The sequence below is a fragment of the Electrona antarctica genome, assembly GCF_951216825.1.
Source record: "Electrona antarctica genome assembly, chromosome: 11".
Taxonomy (NCBI): domain Eukaryota; kingdom Metazoa; phylum Chordata; class Actinopteri; order Myctophiformes; family Myctophidae; genus Electrona; species Electrona antarctica.
In genome coordinates, this window is record NC_136792.1 from 35,797,707 (window position 1) to 35,815,179 (window position 17,473).

The 17,473-nt window shown below is 40.9% G+C and overlaps 1 protein-coding gene across 1 annotated transcript in view; it reads left to right on the forward strand.

Annotated features, from left to right (window-relative positions):
• The window catches only part of pdgfd (platelet derived growth factor d), a gene marked incomplete at its 3' end in the record, with an annotated part of 94,635 nt that overhangs the window by 64,352 nt on the left and 12,810 nt on the right, over positions 1-17,473 (forward strand). Inside the window, exon 4 of the mRNA XM_079513574.1 lies at positions 5,397-5,667. Within this exon, the coding sequence (XP_079369700.1) occupies positions 5,397-5,667 (271 nt within the window). The remainder of the gene's footprint in view (positions 1-5,396; positions 5,668-17,473) is intronic.

Below are 17,473 nucleotides of genomic sequence, written 5' to 3' on the forward strand. Positions count from 1 at the left end.
CTGTATACAAAATTGTATGTGTACTCCCTAGAGGTCAAGGAAAAACCTTTGCCCTGCACTTTTCACATCTGCCTTTTATAGCTGCAGATTGTATTACACAGCAATCGATACACATGATCTCTATAGTCATGTGATCAATACAGAACTGTTTGATTGTCATATTCCATCCTGTTTGGCAAAGATTCACATCTAAAGTTTGCAGGAGTGGCATGGTGTGAACAAAATGCCGCAAATCATAAATGCAGCATCCAATTGCACACAAACTTTGCACTCACACTGCGTTGAGGAACAAATACCACCCTTGTGATATTGCCCTATTATAGCGCCACCAGGAGGCCAACTTTTGCAAGACAAATTATCTGAACAAAATTGCCTCAAATCATGAATAATAATAATAATAATATCTGGGACTTATATAGCGCTTTTCATGACACTCAAAGACGCTTATGTGTGGGGGCCAGGGGGGGGGGGGACAAGAAAAAGACAACTTTATTAGAAAATAAAACAATTAAAAGAATAAAACCAATAAAACAATGCACATAACAAGTTTAAAACACATCAGCTTGGAAATGCAATTCGGAACAGGTGGGTTTTCAGTGCAGATTTGAAGGTAGGAAGTGAGGGGGAGTCTCGTATGTGTTTGGGGAGAGCATTCCAGAGGGTGGGGGCGGCCACAGAGAAGGCCCTGTCGCCCCAGGATTTGCGTTTTATTTTTTTGGGAACCTCAAGGAGGCCGGCGTCGCTGGATCCGAGGGAGCGGGATGGGGCGTGAGGCTCTAGGAGAGCGGAGAGGTAGGGGGGAGCCAGGTTGTGGCTGAGGGAGCGGGATGGGGCGTGAGGCTCTAGGAGAGCGGAGAGGTAGGGGGGAGCCAGGTTGTGCAGTGACTTATAAGTGGTGATGAGTAATTTGAAGTCTATTCGTTGTTTGACGGGGAGCCAGTGGAGGTCTTGTAGGACTGGTGTAATGTAATAGGAACGGAGCTGAACGTGAATCACCCCCCCCCCCCCCTTTTTTTCCCTCACTGTATATGTTTCTTTTCCCTTTTTACCTCCATTATGATGAATTCCTGTTCTGTTCTTTGTCTATATAGAAGTGTCTATTTGTACGTCTCTAAATGTTTTGATGAATTGAACATGGTGGACCCTGTTGTAAACAAGTGTAATGCTTAATTGGGTCGTCCACTCACAGTTAACAGCCTTTGTATTGAGTTTGTGCTTGAAATGTACTGTAATTCTGCAAACTGTTAATAAATATTTCAATCAATCAAATCAATGTGCTCTCTAGATCGGGTGGAGGTGAGTATGTAGTGTCCGATTGCCATGAAAGGCAGAGGAAGAAATGGCACCCTTTTCACGCCACCAGGAGGCCAAAATAAACTCCCTGACCTGGCGGAGACCTGTGCTCCGAGGTGCACTTTTTCTAGTTTTGTTCTCTTTCCCACAGCAAGATGCTCAACCTTCTCAATCACAGCAGAACTGGTATCCTAGCACTGTTTCAATACTCGATGATTCCTTATCGATATCGGTGAGTCTCCCTCTTAAGCACACACGCACACACACACACACACACACACACACACACACACACACACACACACACACACACACACACACACACACACACACACACACACACACACACACACACACACACACACACACACACACACACACACACACACAGTGGCTCATTCATTAACGTTGTGTGCTCTTTCCCACAGCAAGATGCTCAACCTTCTCAATCACAGGACAACTGGTATCCTATTGATTCTGTACACGATGATTCCTTATTGATGTCGGTGAGTCTCCCTCTTAAACACACATACACTCACACACACCATACTTTTATTTTAGTCGTTTTTTCTACGACAGAAAAACAGGTGTAGGACAAAGCCTACGACAGCTGCCGACCTGACGTGATATTTTGCGTGGCGTACACCACAAGTTCAAAGTCACGCTGGAATGATAAATGCCAAAAGTTGCTGTGATGGGCGTACGCCACATTGATAAATGAGGGCCATAAATCGGAGCCTGCCCGTGAAGAGATTTAAAAACAAATAGCCGATATGCAATCTCACAACACATTGTCTGCAATATTCAGTGAGCAAAACCAGCGCATAACTACCTAGAAATCTGTCAGAACTCTAACGATAACCCCAAAACCTAACTTTTAAGCCTGAATATTTCCCTAAAATGTTTTACAAAACAACCATTTAATTATCTTGCGAGGACCAGAAAATAATTATCAAATTCTACTTTACATGTGCGAACATATGAGCAGTATTCAATAGCATTTTGGTATTTAAGTACATTTTTAAGCCAATACGTTTGCACTTTGACATAAGTAATTTTTGAATAGTTGTTACAGAGTATATCTACATTGTGGTATTGCAACTTTGACTTAATATAAGTGAACATTCTGAATACTCTTCCATCACTGTTGTAATTTTGTGCCGGTATTCAGTTGAACACAAGCAGACCTAAGTCATACAGTTCATCACATAATAGTGTGAATCCGCAGTATTCACAGCTTTGACAGAATAGCACTACGTTCTCCAACCCGCCCTAATTATAGCCTCCACACTTACATCATGTCATGTTAGCTAATAATTGGCTTTCAACACGTAAATGTACCTGCTTACCTCTCACCCCCATTTCACTCTCACACGCACGCACGCACGCACGCACGCACGCACGCACGCACGCACGCACGCACGCACGCACGCACGCACGCACGCACGCACGCACGCACGCACGCACGCACGCACGCACGCACGCACGCACGCACGCACGCACACACACACACACACACACACACACACACACACACACACACACACACACACACAGACATAGTTCAGCAAAAAAACAGACACACAAATAATCATGGCCAGATTGGCCACGCCTTTCAACCCTATTCACAATCATGAGAGCATATGCTCACACATGCACTCACGCACGCACGCACGCACGCACGCACGCACGCACGCACGCACGCACGCATGCATGCACAGTATCCATGGATGTGTGTATTAATATTCATACAAATTGAGGTTGGAATGAAGCTGGAATGAAGCATTTTAAATTACATGCATCCACACTCACTGTGTGTGTGTGTGTGTCTGTGTGTGTGTGTGTGTGTGTGCGTGCGTGCGTGCGTGCGTGTGTGCGTGCGTGCGTGCGTGCCTGCCTGCCTGCCTGCCTGCGTGCGTGCGTACGTGCGTACGTGAGCATGTGTGTGTGCGCACGCAAGTGTGTAAGGACAGTGGGTATTATATAATCATAACAATTTGTACGCAGTGGTGTGTGGAATAGTATTTCATTCTGCTGGATTGATGTTAATTGTGTGTGCGTGTGTGCGTGCGTGCGTGCATGCGTGCTTGTGTGCATGCTTGTGCGTGTTTGGGCGTGTGTTTGTCGTGCGTGCATGTGTGCATATGTACATTATAGATATCCTCTGATGTCTAATATTTCATTCTGTTGGGTGCTTTGGGGGAGAAAGAAAAGGAAAGATCTGAAAAGATAACAATTAGCTGCTTATCTGAACAAGTACAAAGTAGACTACTGTACCATTTATGCATTTTTATTGAATTTGTCATCGCATTCAATTAAAAATTAAACCATGTAAAACCTTTATTTTAATTATGCTCATGTTGAAAACCCATTCCCATGCACCACAATGCAGTATGGGCTTATTTTTCAGATGAGACAATTAGCATCCATGTTTAATCACAACAAAAGTGATAGGCAATGCATTCATAAACTTAGCTCTCAGCTCCCGTACAAAGAAAGTAGCTAAATGTGTTGTAGTTAATATGGATCTATTTAACCAATGATATATTATTTCATCATGTGACAAAAAGTGAAATTTGCTAATCTACAAGCTCAACATGTGTTACATTCCAAGCTTCACTGTTTTCTTTGGAAAAAACGTTTACTTTTAGTACTGTAAGTACATTTTGATACCAATACTTTTGTACTGTTACTCAAGTAAATGTTGAATCCTAGACTTGTACTTGTAACAGTCTACATTGCAGTATTGATACTTTTACAGCAGTGGCAGTGGCTCAGGGGTACAGTTGCCGGTTGGGAACCGGAAGGTTACCAGTTTGTTCCCGGGCTCCCCCTGTGTTGGTGTCAAAGTGTCCTTGTGTGTGTGAATGGGTGAATGTAATGCACAATCAATGTAAAGCGCCTTGGATAAAGGCGCTTTAAACACCATTTACCCTTTACTTAAGTTAAAAAAAAAAAAAAAAATCCACCACTGCCAGTTTACTGCATTGTGTGAACGACCACACCGTGAACATTGTGCGGCAGATGCTGCATGCTGTGTGAATTCAGCGTCACTAAGCAGCACCTGGAGAGAGCTGCTGTATAGCTGGTGCCTGCGTCCCACCGCAGGGCAGGTGCTCAGTAAACACGCTCCATACACCCGCTATCCCCTGAACATATGGACATGTGTGTGGTCCTTTATGACAATTACAAACTGCATGGTAGGAGGACAGATGTTTCTCATGCATGCCTGCTGTGTATAGATTATAAGTAAGTGACATGTCTCTCCAAGGATCACGTATTGTAATGTTGTGGTGCTCAAAATGTGTTCCATGACTGTGCGTGCGTGTGTGCATGCGTGGACCCATAAAAAGTGTGTTCTACAGTGGTTGAAAGTAACTATGTACATTGACGTACTGCACTAGCAACTTTTGAGGTGTGTGTGTGTGTGTGTGTGTGTGTGTGTGTGTGTGTGTGTGTGTGTGTGTGTGTGTGTGTGTGTGTGTGTGTGTGTGTGTGTGTGTGCGTGCGTGAGTGCGTGCGTGCGTGCGTGCGTGCGTGCGTGCGTGCGTGCGTGCGTGCGTGCGTGCGTGCGTGTCCATGCGTGTGTGTCCATGTGTGTTTGTCTTTGTGCGTGCACGTGCGCATTTGTACATTATAGATATCCTCTGATGTCAAATATTTCATTATGTTGGGTGCTTTGGGGAAGAAAGGAAAGATCAGAAAAGATAACTGCTTATCTGAACAAGTACAAAGTAGGCTAATGTACCATGTGCATGTAAAACATTTATTTTAATTATGCTCACATTGAAATCCCATGCACCACAATGCAGTATATGAGCTCCTTCTTAAAACACATTCACTGCCATTGACGTGCCTGGACATCATCCCAAACCCAACACTTTGTGGCCCCATGTACACTACAGGACTCCACTCTGGGGAACATCCCGACCACATTGTTCGCCGCGGGGAAGGTCCCGGCCACGGTATCCAGTACTGGGAAGGTCCCGGCCACGGTATCCAGTACTGGGAAGGTCCCGGCCACGGTATCCAGTACTGGGAAGGTCCCGGCCACGGTTTCCAGTACTGGGAAGGTCACAGCCACAGTGCCCGGTACTGGGAAGGTCGCAGCCACGGTATACAGTACTGGGACGGTCACAGCCACAGTGTCCGGTACTGGGAAGGTCTCGGCGGAGGGTGAGCCTGCTGCGGTGACCGAGGTGCCGCTCTCGCCGGACGAGTTGGACCAGACCGTGGCTTACTTCGACACGGTGGAGCAGCTGCTGCGCACCCTGAACCCAGACACATGGAGAGTGGACCTGCAGATCATCTACTCGCAAACACACATCCACTACCGCTCCAGAGCCTACTTCCTGTCTAGCAGGCACAATAAAGGTACTCACACATGCACACACACGCACGCACACATCCACTACCGCTGCTGGAGGCTCAATTTCTGACCCCTCCAGTTAGAATACAATAAAATAAAATGACCTGCACACCACCCACTTGAACAATGAGGACAACTTTATTTAGGCAACGTCAATTGGCCTTCTTCATCCCTCCTGTTAAAATGTGTCCTCTGCAGTCTGCACGCCTACATAAGAGCCACTTTGAACACACCAGTCTGTTGTGCAGTTTTCTGCAGGCACTTCCACTCAGTGGGGGGAATTGTCGTCGTGTGTAAACCTTGTATCTCTATATTTCAGTTTTTTATTTTCTGTGAATGCTCTACTTCGTCTCACAGATGTGTCGTGCAAAACCGGTAGATCGGCTATTTTTTGCCACTTTTGACAAATTTGTGAAAGTGAGCCCTGTGGGGTGTTTATAGCTATTCTACGGATGGAAAGTAGGATCTTGTGACTAAACAATAACCACATTGGAACACAGGTACTTTGTTTCCATTTCACATGCAGTTACTTTTGTTTCCACATTTCCTGGAAAGTATCCATTTTGGACATACAAGGTTTCCACCCAACAGCGACGACTTCCCTTCATCACTCTAGTCTCCACTCAGCAGAAATAACTGCTGGCGCATAAACTCCACTCTAGAATGGTTGTTTTCTCCGCATAAGAAAGGCAGACAAACCTAAATTATCATATATATTGAAATATCTTTTTCCCCCCCTCATATTTTGAATTGTATTAGTATTTTTTCAACAGGACATAACGTAGAATAAAGTAAAACACGCATACCAACTTGGCGAAACAGAATTACATCTGTAGAGGAGTCATAATGCTTCTGCGCACATACACACACACAGTATACTGTACGTGCATGCAGTTTTACACACTTAAAGGTTGGTTTGCGTCAAAACCAATCTTTAGTAAGTGCACTATTTATTTTAGGTACACGAAGGTTAGCTCGATCTGTATGTTGTTTCATTATATTCACAAATCCTACTCATCCTGTGCCTAACAAACTGTATAAGCTATATCTAGTGTCAGCATTGTTGACTCCATTATGTCACGTAACTGTGTTTGATCTTAACTACATCTAATTGTGTTTCTAATTGTGTGCAACTCTTTTGCACAGCACACCTGATTTAATGGCTCAGTGACAGGTGCGTAGGTGGAGCAGCAACATGCAAGGAGAAGGAATCACCTGCACACTGTCTTCGTTTGCTCAATATAAAAAGAAATCCATTTAATTTGCAATATTTCAGTCAACAGACTGAATTTGAAAAGTGAAAAATGTTTATCGGAATCAGCTTTACATATTAAGTAAAAGAGTGGGTGAAATTTGTTTTTGTGCGGTGACATCACCGTCCACGGCAAATCAGAGCACTTTTTGAGCCTATACAGAAAACAAATGTGATGAGATCAGCACAGAATGTGATGAGGCTATGGCTGTTTTTAGCCCAAGGAGTGTATTTTGTGCAAAAATAATGCAAGGGCAAACTACAATGTTGTCTTGTCCATACTGTGCTACAACACCAATGACAATTATATAAATTCAATTAAAAATAAAAAACAAGATGTTAATAACAAAGAAGCATTTAAGTAGTGTCAACTTCAGCACAGCAACATTAGGGCAAGGACATAAAGGTATCTAACTAAAGGGCATGTCATGTTACTGACTGGAATTGTCATGAACAAACTGGACTCATAGATAAAAAAAAACTCTTGCCTTTGAATATTTATTTAAAATAAAGACAAAAACACAATGAATTTATAAAATCATGCCATTTTTTTTCAAGACACAAACTGCCACCCATCCCCTGCAAATTCTCCATAAACACTTCATAAATAGTACACCAGCTTAGATTGGTTTCACTTTAGTAGATACACTTTTAGTACCTAGTGCAGTGGTCTAGTTCTGTACAGGACTGTTGTTTTGTTCAGAACAGCCATCCATCGGCATAGACCATGGTCAGTGGTCACACTACTTTGCATTTCAATGCATCCTAGGTGTTGATGGGCACGATCACCATTTGTGTAAATGTCCTCAAAGAGGTCAATTATCTACCCTCTAACAGGGGAAAGAAAAGTCTGATTCTGTTTGACAAAAATGTTATATGTTCTCTAGTGCAGGGGTTCTCAACCCGTGGGTCGCGACCCCTCGAGGGGTCGCCAAATTATTTTGGGGGGTCCCCAAATTATTTTCAAAAAAAAGAAAGAAAAAAAAGTTTTTGCAACTGAATGGCTGTAAAGTGGAAATGAAGAATTTACATATAGTAGACTTAGTACATGCATACACCTTCCCTAATGATGATGGTTTCAGTATTTATTTATGGTGTATTGTCTCTATTATTAAGGTTATTGTAGCAGTCAATTTATATTGGGGGTTGGGAGGGGGCGGGGCAGGGGTCCCGAGACGTTGCCAAAGCATTTTCGGGGGTCCCCGGCCAAAAAGGTTGAGAACCCCTGCTAGTGGTCCAAGGTTTATTGCCTTCCAAGTCGTCCTGAACAACCTCTGAGACAAAGCTCATCTAATATATAGCAAATATACAGGTCAAATTACAGTGGAACAAGAATACGATTGAGAATAAGATTTAATATTGAGACTTGTTTATTTCTACAGCATAATGTTGATGTGGCATGTTCCACAAAGACAATACAGTAACAGAATCATAATAATAAAGATGTAATGAAGCAGAAAGAAATAATGTAAATAAAGGAAGAAAAAAAAGGGGCTCTAACAACTCAAACACAAGCCACCACCATACTTTTCTGCTCTGAAAACTCTTGACCCAGTTAATAAGAAATACAACAAAAAGCAGACCATTTAAACAGAATGTTAAGTTTACTTGCAATTAATCAACACATTAATCAAAAATGGATAATCATACAACAATTTACGTGGATGTCCTGATGTCGTGGATGTCCTGCCTCTAAGTTTTTGCCATACTGTTCACACTAAACAGATCATGTGCACTTGTGACATTTTCTGTGGCTTACGGTATTTAAATCCAGTGTGTACAACCTTGTGAAATTCTACATCATTTGAGCGACTGAAAGCTTTTCCACACACATCACAATGACATGGTTTCTCTCAAGTGTGAATTCTCTGGTGTCTTTTAAGGTTGGCCAAATGAGAGAAGTGTTGTTCACACTGATCACATCCATAGGGTTTCTCTCCAGTGTGAATTCTCTGGTGGATTTTAAGGGTGGACATTTCAGAGAAGTGTTGTCCACACTGATCACACCCATAAGGTTTCTCTCCAGTATGAATTCTCTGGTGGGTTTTAAGGTTACCCATTTGAGAGAAGTGTTGTCCACACTGATCACACCCATAGGGTTTCTCTCCAGTATGAATTCTCTGGTGGATTTTAAGGCTAGACGTTTGAGAGAAGTGTTGTCCACAATGACCGCACCCATAGGGTTTCTCTCCAGTATGAACTCTCTGGTGGATTTTAAGGCTAGACATTTGAGAGAAGTGTTGTCCACAATGATCACATCCATATGGTTTCTCTCCCACATGAATTATCTGATGGCGTTTAAGGCTAGGCATTCCAGAGAAGTGTTGTCCACACTGATCACACCCATAGGGTTTCTCTCCAGTGTGAATTCTCTGGTGTCTTTTAAGGTTGGCCAATTTAGCGAAGTGTTGTCCACACTGATCACACCCATAAGGTTTCTCTCCAGTATGAATTCTCTGGTGGATTTTCAGTTTTTCCAATTGAGAGAAGTGTTGTCCACAATGATCGCACCCATAGGGTTTCTCTCCAGTGTGAATTCTCTGGTGTCTTTTAAGGTTGGTCAATTCAGAGAAGTGTTGTCCACACTGATCACACCCATAGGGTTTCTCTCCAGTGTGAATTTTCTGGTGGTTTTTAAGGCAAGACATATGAGAGAAGTGTTGTCCACACTGATCACATCCATATGGTTTCTCTCCCATATGAATGATCTGATGGCGTTTAAGGCTAGACATATGAGAGAAGTGTTGTCCACACTGATCACATCCATATGGTTTCTCTCCCATATGAATTTTCTGATGGCGTTTAAGGCTAGACATTTGAGAGAAGTGTTGTCCACACTGATCACATCTATACGGTTTCTCTCCAGTGTGAATTCGCTGGTGGCTTTTAAGGCTAGACATTTTAGAGAAGTGTTGTCCACACTGATCACACACATTGGGTTTCTCTCCGGTGTGAATTCGCTGGTGTATTTTAAGTTTGTATATGCTAGGGAAGTGTTTTCCACACTGATCACAGCATTGGTGTTTTTTCTTTGCCAAGCTTCTTGGTTCATTCACCTCTGGTAGGTCAGGGCAATCAGACTGATGAGACACTGGATTGGAAACAAATACAAAGATTGTTGATAGGTAGAAAGACAGCACACTTGTACTTAAAAGTAGATGTTGCAACAAATCCCTATCACGTAGCCAACGAACAATGGCACTAAAAATGTTAATACATTGCATGACTAAAAATATAGGAATTAAGTGGTTACTTAATACTTAAAGGGGCATTCCACTCATTTTCAACATTTTACTATGTCATTAATGTACCTTAGAGCTGTTGTGTGGAAATAATAAAAAAGTTCCCCCATTATGTGTTTCCTAGAACTAGAGGTCTGAAAAAAATCATTAACATGGTGAAACACATCTTGATGATGTCATCAAGATGTGTTTCACCATGTTAATGATTTTATTCATAATTACAGTTCTAGGAAACACAAAATGGGGGGACTTTTTTATTATTTCCACACAACAGCTCTAAGGTATATTAATGACATAGTAAAATGTTGAAAATGGGTGGTTTTCCCCTTTAAGTAATACTAGAATTATTTAAAAGAAACATTCCAAAGGTCAAATTACATTGAAACACAATATAAGATTCAGAATTAATAATAATAAAATGACTATTGACAATATTGAGGGAAAAGAAAACAGAACATGGGGTTTGAAAAGGGAGGTAAAGTAACATACCAAGGTCTTTGGGTTCCTCCTGTTCAGCAGAAATGTCCTTGGTGGGGTCGAGAGAGTTCATCTTCAGCTGAAGTCACACAGTCCACAGTCACATCTGATCATAAATGATTGATATCCCGGAGCAGTTGTGGAGAAATGACACAGACAAAGTCTTCTTATACCAGATAGTTTGAGGTGGAGCCACTAACTGCTTTGATATGATTGGCCAAAGAGAACAATAGAACTACCTCTCCACAATACTGACCTCCCCCTCCCTCCTCCCCCAGATAAGCTCAATTGATCCAAAGAGAGAGAGAGATATAAGGACATATATATATATATATATATATATATATATATATATATATATATATATATATATATATAAGGTTTTTTTTAATACGTGGTGCCAAAGTTTGTGTTTTCGCCATTGAGAATGCATTTGGCGTTGAAATTAAATAACTCAGAAACTATAAAACATTTCAACGTAAAAAGTTCCAGCATGTGTCTCCACAGTCAGCTGAATTATAAAAAATCACACCCGTGTGAACTGAGTGGTGTAAGGTTGATTCAGCTGGAGTTTTTGTCCGATGTGAGGTATTATATAAGGTAAGGTATTATATAGCCTGATCAGCTATGATCTGACGTAATGAAATCACACCCGGGTGAGGTATTATATAAGGTGCAGGTATTATATAGCCTGATCAGCTATGATCTGACGTAATGAAATCACACCCGGATGTGATTTCACAACTGGCTTTTTTTGTGCAGAAAAAATGACCACGGTTGCTACGGTCATCCAGTTCACCCGGGTGTGATTTAATTACGTCAGAAATTATTTTGAACATAGCAACCATGCTCATTTTTTTATGCACACAAAAGCCAGTTGTAGGAGTGGTTTACACCACTCAAAAATGTGAATGGATTTTCTAGGTGAAAGTGATTTTTGGGCAGTTTTGCATGGGCTCTCAAAGTGTTTTAAGCAGCAATAACATTACGAGGGTTATTATCTACTAAAGGGCATGTCATGTTACTGACTGAAATTGTCATGAACAAACTGGACTCCTATAAAGCATAGATAAAAAATCACACCCGTGTGAACTGAGTGGTGTAAGGTTTTATATAGCATGATCAGCTGTGGTCTGACGTAATGTCTGACGTAATGAAATCACACCCGGGTGAGGTATTATATAAGGTGCAGGTATTATATAGCCTGATCAGCTCTGATCTGACGTAATGAAATCACACCTGGATGTGATTTCACAACTGGCTTTTTTTGTGCAGAGAAAATGACCATGGTTGCTACGGTCATCCAGTTCACCCGGGTGTGATTTAATTACGTCAGAAATTATTTTGAACATAGCAACCATGCTCATTTTTTTCTGCACACAAAAGCCAGTTGTAGGAGTGGTTTACACCACTCAAAAACAACTCTTGCCTTTGAATATTTATTCAAAATATAGAGAAAAACACAATGAAATGTATAAAGTCATACCATTTCTTTCAAGACACAAACTGCCACCCACCCCCTGCAACTTGTGAAGACACACTAACACCAGCTTTCACATTATGACATTTAATAATTGTTTATTGTATTTGTAGGCCTATGTTTTATGTGGACCCCAGGACGACTTGTAAAAAAACACATTGAGACTGCGTCTCTTTTACAAGGCAGAAATAAAATTACACTTCAATACTACATCATAAATGTTACATTTTGGAACAGCAAATAAAACATCCATAATACACCTCAAAGTACCTATGAATAAATACAACACATCACCAAAGTCCTAATCTTTATAGTACGGCAAAATACACAATATACAAAATCTAAACTGACATAATATATAGGCATGAACATAGGCTAGTACATATCCAAACAGATGCAGATGTTGGACTGTACATCTAAGATGATCCGTTTGAAACTTCTCAAGGGAACTTTCAAAGCCAATTTTAGTCTGGACTGGTCGTTCCACGACCAAGGGCCAAAGAAGGCCAGACATGTTTTACCCCCCTCGGATTTGAATGCTGGTACTACACACCGTAGAATACTAGCCAAGCATTTGACCTGAGGTTGAGACCATTTTGGACCAATTCGAATTTGGACGAAGACGGCAGGTCACCAAGAATGGCTTTGTAAATGAAAATATGCCAATGTTGCAGCCTGCGAGAGAACCAACCGACTGCAGCATACAACGTGCAGTGATGTGTTCTGAAAGGTGATTTGGTTGTGAATCTCAATGCAGCATGGTACAGGGGATCCAATTTGGCCAACCTATAAATGGTATCACCATAATCCAATTGGGACAGAAAGAGACCAATGAACAGTTTTCTTACGAGCTGAACAAGCAAAACAAGCCTTCAATCTGTAGAAGAAACCCAGAGTGAATTTAAGATTTTTGCACACGGAATCAATATGAAATTTGAAATTAAGGCGTTTGTAGCCTAGGTATTTGTAGCGCTCCACCCACTCGATGGGAATTCCATCGAGAGTGGAGATGGTCACTGGAGCTGAAATAGCTTGTGGAGTGAACATCATAGCTTTAGTTTTATTGCCATTTAACAACAACATACTCTTTATTAACTATTTAGCAGATTTTGGTCCAATCACTTTGGTTGCTTTTTGAATGATTTATTGAAAATTCTGTTGTGAATCCAAGACACAAACTGCCACCCACGCCCTGAAATTGTATTTGTATGTTTTATGTGGACCCCAGGAAGACTACTGCCATGGCACCAGCTAATGTGGATCCTTAATAAAATAAAATAAAATCTAGACTTTGTACATAGCCTACTCCCTACTATATTATTTAACCGTGCAATTAAAATATACAACAATAAAGTTGCAATGTACGTCCAATCGTTACATTTATTTCACTTTTTGTACCTAGAAAACACTGGTCTGGTTCTGTAGTGTAGAGGACTGGTGTTGTTTTGTACAGAACAGCCATCCGTCTTCATAGATCTGGCCAGACTTTGCATTTCAATACATCCTAGGTGTCGATGGGCCGGTTCACTATTTGCATCCTGGGTGATCAAAAGTGGCATATCATAATACAGGTGTAAATGTCCTCTAAGAGTAGGACAATCATCTCCACCTCTGGGGGAAAGAAAGGATGTCGACACCAACTTAAACCTTTTGTTCTGTAAGCATGTCATTACTAAAACGTATCTAGACTAAAGTAGTTTCTGAAACACAAGACTATTCTGCATGTCCTGTATTGCGAGTTACATTTGAATTACAAAAAAACCCCAGCAACACTGAATGAGTCTCTCTCACCTTCCTCTTACTATTCAAGGACAATCATTGAGATAGATTGGACAATAGAAGCCTGAAATGATCATGAACAAACTTGATTCCTATAAACCAGAGATAGAAATTCAACAACTCATCCCAATTTGAATATGTATTAAAAACCAAGACAAAAACACAAGTCACAACTAAATGCAATGAAAGAATAAAGTATACCTGGTAGTTTGTTTTCCAAGACACGAACAAACCCCCTGACATGTATTATGAACACAGTATTCATAAATACTACCAGCCTTCACATCCAGACTTTGTACACAGCTGTACAACTGTATATTAGTATGCACTGTAAACAATAAATGCACAAATAAAGTTGCAATGTACTTTCAGTTAAATTGGTTTCACTTTACAAAGTCAGCAAGTGAGTCATGAATGTATGTATATAGACAATATTTTAGGCCAATAAAACTATATACCAAATGTCCCACTTTAAACAAAAGAAGCCTGTCGGCTGCCGGACTACTAGACCACAGGAGAAGTTCAGGTTCTTTGGGTGCAATTGAGCAGATCTACAAGCTCGTAGCGCGCCACCGAGTGGCGCACTACGAGCTTGTAGGTCTGCTATTTTTGAAAAATCGAAGAACGACTGACATAGAAACATAGCTTTTTCAGAAAACTGTCAGGATGTAGAAGACATTTTTAGAATCTGATCTCAGGTCAGAAAATGCCTTTTCAGGTCGGGATACAATATTATAAGTGATAACACAAAGAAATGAGAAGACTGCTGGGACATAAACTTACTGGAACACTATACAAAATAAAGCTGATGAACATCTCATTTAATAAGAGCTGGAGAGACAGGGAGACCCCTGTGACTGAGCAAACAATGTATTGTGTTTACTATCAGAATATAGAGCTGTAACCTTTTAACAAAGAACTTTTAGTTTTAACCTAAAAACATCACTTACCTTTAAGAGCAATTTGATACAGGTTAAAACGTGCTAAAATTAGGTCCAGTCTCTAATGGAGGTCAGATGCGTGTGCAACGGATGATACCAAATGATCAAGCATGAAGCAATATTTTGCAAGCTTCAAACAACTCCATCATATATTATATATTATCGTCTCTGCCGGATGGAAATCCAAAACTCTTACTTTTCAGGATTCAAATTTAAAAGTAGCAAAAGTATCAGATTCACACGCTCTAAATGTGCTGCTTCGCGCTGCGATTCGAACGTGTGGATCTTCATCTTTTGATGCTTTTGTGTGACGCTGTATAGTATGATCAAGTACTGTATATGGAGTTAATTTACGCAAAACACACACAACGTTTGAACATGGAGATAAGAGGTTTCTGCCCGACAGCAACAGTCTGCTTTTGCAAAACTTGGTAATGGTAGAGGGCTATCCCAAACAGTGAGGACGCGAAGCCCATAACCACGGATGGCACGGATAATCTATCAAAGTCATATTTGCTTTAGATGGTCTACGTTTCAAAATGACCTCAACTCTCCCATCTCTCTATCACAAATGAGGGAGAGAGAGAGGGGAGAGAAACAGAGAGCAGCTGCTAAATCGGTAACTATTCATCAGAACCGTCTATCTGACATAACAGACGATGATAACTATAATGATGAAATCAGTCACATAATAATATATGACATAATATGACAACATCAACCACAGACTACAAACTCTACATGGCAGTCTTGTTTGTAGTAGCCAGTGTCTTAACCCATTGAGACCTGAGACCAGATTCTACAAATGTCTTCTAAATCATGCATGGGCAACTGGCGGCCAGGGGGCCACATGCGGCCCTCACCTTCACTTATTGTGGTCGGCAAATCAGTTACATTTCGAAACATGACCTGCTTTAATTACTTCAGTCTATATTGGTAGCTGAATGACTGGTATTAGAATGTTATTGTCCTTTTTAATGTCCAATGTATTTGCATTTAAGTTCATAAAGTTAACATAAGTATAACTAAGTGCATTTGAAATAAAAGCAAAAATAGCTAAAAATAGCTCAAAACGTGCCGCAGTGTGATGCGTTTTGAGCTTGTAGATCTGCTATTTTTTGCTACGACAGAAATATGCATGTGGCCCTCTGGAGTGAGCGTGGAAATATAGTGGCCCTCTCCATCTTCAAAGTTGCCCACGCCTTTTCTAAATCATGACCGTTATAATCTGTGGTTTCATGTGAAGGACCCCAGCAATGATATGTAATTGGCCGTCGACCCCCATGTGAAAATATGTTATTCCATGGTCAGTGGTCACACTACTTTGCATTTCAATGCATCCTAGGTGTTGATGGGCAGGATCACCATTTGTGTAAATGTCCTCAAAGAGGTCAATATCCACCCTCTAATAGGGGAAAGAAAAGTCTGATTCTGTTTGGCACAAATGTTATATGTTCTGGTCCAAGGTTTATTGCCTTCCAAGTCGTCCTGAACAACCTCTGAGACAAAGCTCATCTAATATATAGCAAATCTACAGGTCAAATTACAGTGGAACAAGAATACGATTGAGAATAAGATTTAATATTGAGACTTGTTTATTTCTACAGCATACTGTTGATGTGGCATGTTCCACAAAGACAATACAGTAACAGAATCATAATAATAAAAATGTAATGAAATAATGTAAATAAAAGAAAAAAAGGGGCTCTAACAGACTCAAACACAAGTCACCATCACTTTTCTGCTCTGAAAACTCTTGACCCAGTTAATAAGAAATACAACAAAAAGCAGACCATTTAAACAGAATGTTAAGTTTACTTGCAATTAATCAACACATTAATACAAAATGGATATTCATACAACAATTTACGTGGATGTCCTGGATGTCCTGCCTCTAAGTTTGTCATACTGTTCACACTAAACAGATCATGTGTACTCGTGACATTTTCTGTGGCTTAAGGTATTTAAATCCAGTGTGTACAACCTTGTGAAATTCTACATCATTTGAGCGACTGAAAGCTTTTCCACACATATCACAATGACATGGTTTCTCTCAAGTGTGAATTATCTGTGTGTGTCTTTTAAGGTTGGTCAATCGAGAGAAGTGTTGTCCACACTGATCACATCCATAGGGTTTCTCTCCAGTGTGAATTCTCTGGTGGCTTTTAAGGTTGACCAAATGAGAGAAGTGTTGTCCACACTGATCACATCCATAGGGTTTCTCTCCAGTGTGAATTCTCTGGTGGCTTTTAAGCTTGGCCATTTCAGAGAAGTGTTGTCCACACTGATCACACCCATAAGGTTTCTCTCCAGTATGAATTCTCTGGTGGCTTTTAAGGTTGACCAATTTAGAGAAGTGTTGTCCACACTGATCACACCCATAAGGTTTCTCTCCAGTATGAATTCTCTGGTGGATTTTAAGGGTAGACATTATAGAGAAGTGTTGTCCACACTGATCACACCCATAGGGCTTCTCTCCAGTATGAATTCTCTGGTGGATTTTAAGGGTAGACATTTGAGAAAAGTGTTGTCCACACTGATCACACCCATAGGGTTTCTCTCCAGTGTGGAGTCTCTGGTGAATTTTAAGGGTAGACATGTTAGAGAAGCGTTTTCCACACTGATCACACCCATAAGGTT